Source organism: Oratosquilla oratoria, chromosome 11, assembly GCF_046742065.1.
Source record: "Oratosquilla oratoria isolate Oo_2021 chromosome 11, ASM4674206v1, whole genome shotgun sequence".
Classification (NCBI taxonomy): domain Eukaryota; kingdom Metazoa; phylum Arthropoda; class Malacostraca; order Stomatopoda; family Squillidae; genus Oratosquilla; species Oratosquilla oratoria.
In genome coordinates, this window is record NC_134787.1 from 65,804,882 (window position 1) to 65,807,381 (window position 2,500).

Consider the following 2,500-nt stretch of genomic DNA (forward strand, 5'->3'; position numbering starts at 1 on the left):
CACAAGAGTGAAATGAAAAGTGACACCCGGGGTCTCTCCTCCTCCTCTCCCTCCCTCCCCCCCCTCGTCCTCCCCCCTTCCTCCTCGTCCTCTCTCCCTCCTCCCCCCTTGCTCCTCCTCCTCCTCTTACTCGTGTCTCCTTCCTTCTGTCCCCTTCTTCCCTCCTCTTTCACTGTTACCTTACGAGAGCAGGTGATTCTCGTCGGGAGTTGGAGATGGACAGTGGGTGGGTGCGGGGATGGGTGGGCGTCTTCTGGGCACTCGTCTCGAACATGCGACAGACACAACCCACGAAACCCTGGGCGGCCAATAGGTGCTCCTCCAGGAAGTTGGGGAGGGAGGGGCCTTGTTAGGAAAGTAGAGTTGGGTCCACCGCGAGATAGATTTCATGAGCCATCCATTTTTTTCCCCAATTGTGGTATATTTTATCCAAAATGAAAAAAAAAAAGTTAATAGCCGTCTGGTTATTTTTTTCCGTGTAATTTGACATGGAAGGCAATATTACTTGTGATGATAATGATAATTATTATTATTATTATGTTATTGGGTAGCCGCAATAGTATTAGTATTAATAATAGTACTTGTGATTGTCACAAGCCAGTGCATAATGGCTTTCTTTCCGCTCGGTTGATGTTCCTTGTATGTTTTTTAACATAATTATAACCCCGTAACAACCCAGAACAAAATCCTTGAATGTGGTAAAACATATTTGTTAGCAACGGACTTGCCCATTCGACTTCTTGCATGCTGCTGTGCTGATCTGTCACTGATTTGTTGACACTTGTTACTTTACTCTATCGAGCGTGGGGCAGTTTTTGAAAAAAAAAAAAAAAAAACTCGGACTCATTTTTGATAGAAATGTACAGTCGTTTTTGGGTCGAATTTATTTTTCTCTCCAGCTTGTACAATTAGGTTATTGTATATGCCTACTCCCAAGGGAATTGCACTTTTTGGTATCTGGTAACTTATGGAGGTAGCCTATAAGTACTAATGAAACTGAGGTCACTTGATTATTTATATTACCGAGATGTGGCCCCAGTTGGGGGTGAATGGGAGAGGACCGTTAACGGTTTTCCTATATAAGCTGATTTAAAAAAATCTTTCCACCAACAATACATGTTGGCATAAAACGTCGATTTTTTTTTTTTTTTTTTTTTTTTTTTTTTTTTTTTCCAATTTGACCTCCAAACCTTTGGTTATGTGACCCACTTCATTTAGTTTGTGATGTTTAAAGGGAGATGAGGGTTGGTGGGTGGGTAGATCAGGTCCAGGGGAAGGACTTGTTGGGTTAAAAACCCCTTTCCCACTCCCCTAATGCATATACTAACAAGTCTCTAAACATCAGTAGAGTTATATAACGGATAGATAAATGATTACAAAATACAGCGTCACTGTTAACGAAAAGGTTCTTTTAATAGTGTTCTAAAGCCAGAACGGAATTGACGACTGACTTTGGCAAATGCTGACCAGCTGCTGTTGTTTTGGCCGTTGGGATACGTTAGACCAGAGGAAATGTTGCCATCATTTATTAATACAACTGCATTTTTTTCTTGCCAATACAATGTACTAATGATGCCTTTTTCTCTTTTCTTTTCAGATTTTTTAGTTTTGTAATTTATAGAAATGAATGATTTGGATAGTTTACGGCAAGAAGCAGAACGACTAAAAAATACAATACGAGTAAGTACCAGACTTCTTTTTTCGTTATGTATTGTCTTTTGGCCATGATGAGATGGGATTAAATTTGATCATTATTGTGTTGTGTGTGTGTGTATATATATATATATATATATATATATATATATATGTACAACACTGAATGGGTCCCAGTTATTAGAGATACATTTTAACAACCACAATGCGCTTAGCTTATATCTCTCTTGATGGCCTAGTTGGAAAGTCAGTCGCACTTGTCATGAGGATACCCGGTTCGAGTCCTGGGTAGTACCACATTTCAATTTCAAGCGTGCTGGCCTTTGATGGCTTAGAATTAAAATGCATTGTGGTTGTTAAAATGTATATATATATATATATATATATATATATATATATATATATATATTGAAAAAATCGTTGGTTTAAGAGCTGCTTTTTTTTTTTTTTTACATGGTTCAAGAGTAGTATGTATTAAGTTCAATGTATGAAGTATTAGTAGATTTTGGTCTGGGAAAAACACGGCAGTGCACTTTTATCGTTTTATTCTGGCTTGACACCAGACTTGTTTTATTCAACTGATATCCCAACTGGACAACAAAGGAGGAGAGGGCTCTCGTTCGCCCTTGCGGTCCCAGGGGTTGAGACATACGACTGTATTCTGAAACACTGAACAATATGGGGCCCCCGAAATTTTTAAAGAAAAGTCGACCGCACTTCCTTTGAGCATACGGCTGATCGTTGTCCAAGTGTGCAGTTTCGGGCCTCGATATTTCGTTTAAGAATACGGCACTTAAACTCTTCACATAGGGATCCCGTGATCTCCAAATACAGGTCTGTGAATCCT

The 2,500-nt window shown here is 39.5% G+C and overlaps 1 protein-coding gene across 8 annotated transcripts in view; it reads left to right on the plus strand.

Moving 5' to 3' along the window:
* Gbeta13F (guanine nucleotide-binding protein subunit beta-1) overlaps positions 1-2,500 on the plus strand; it is a 115,787-nt gene that overhangs the window by 44,727 nt on the left and 68,560 nt on the right. For all 8 annotated transcript variants that reach the window (XM_076193095.1, XM_076193093.1, XM_076193094.1 and 5 more), the window contains one exon: positions 1,598-1,680. In XM_076193095.1, coding sequence (XP_076049210.1) covers positions 1,624-1,680 — 57 coding nt within the window. In that variant the 5' untranslated portion in view covers positions 1,598-1,623. The remainder of the gene's footprint in view (positions 1-1,597; positions 1,681-2,500) is intronic.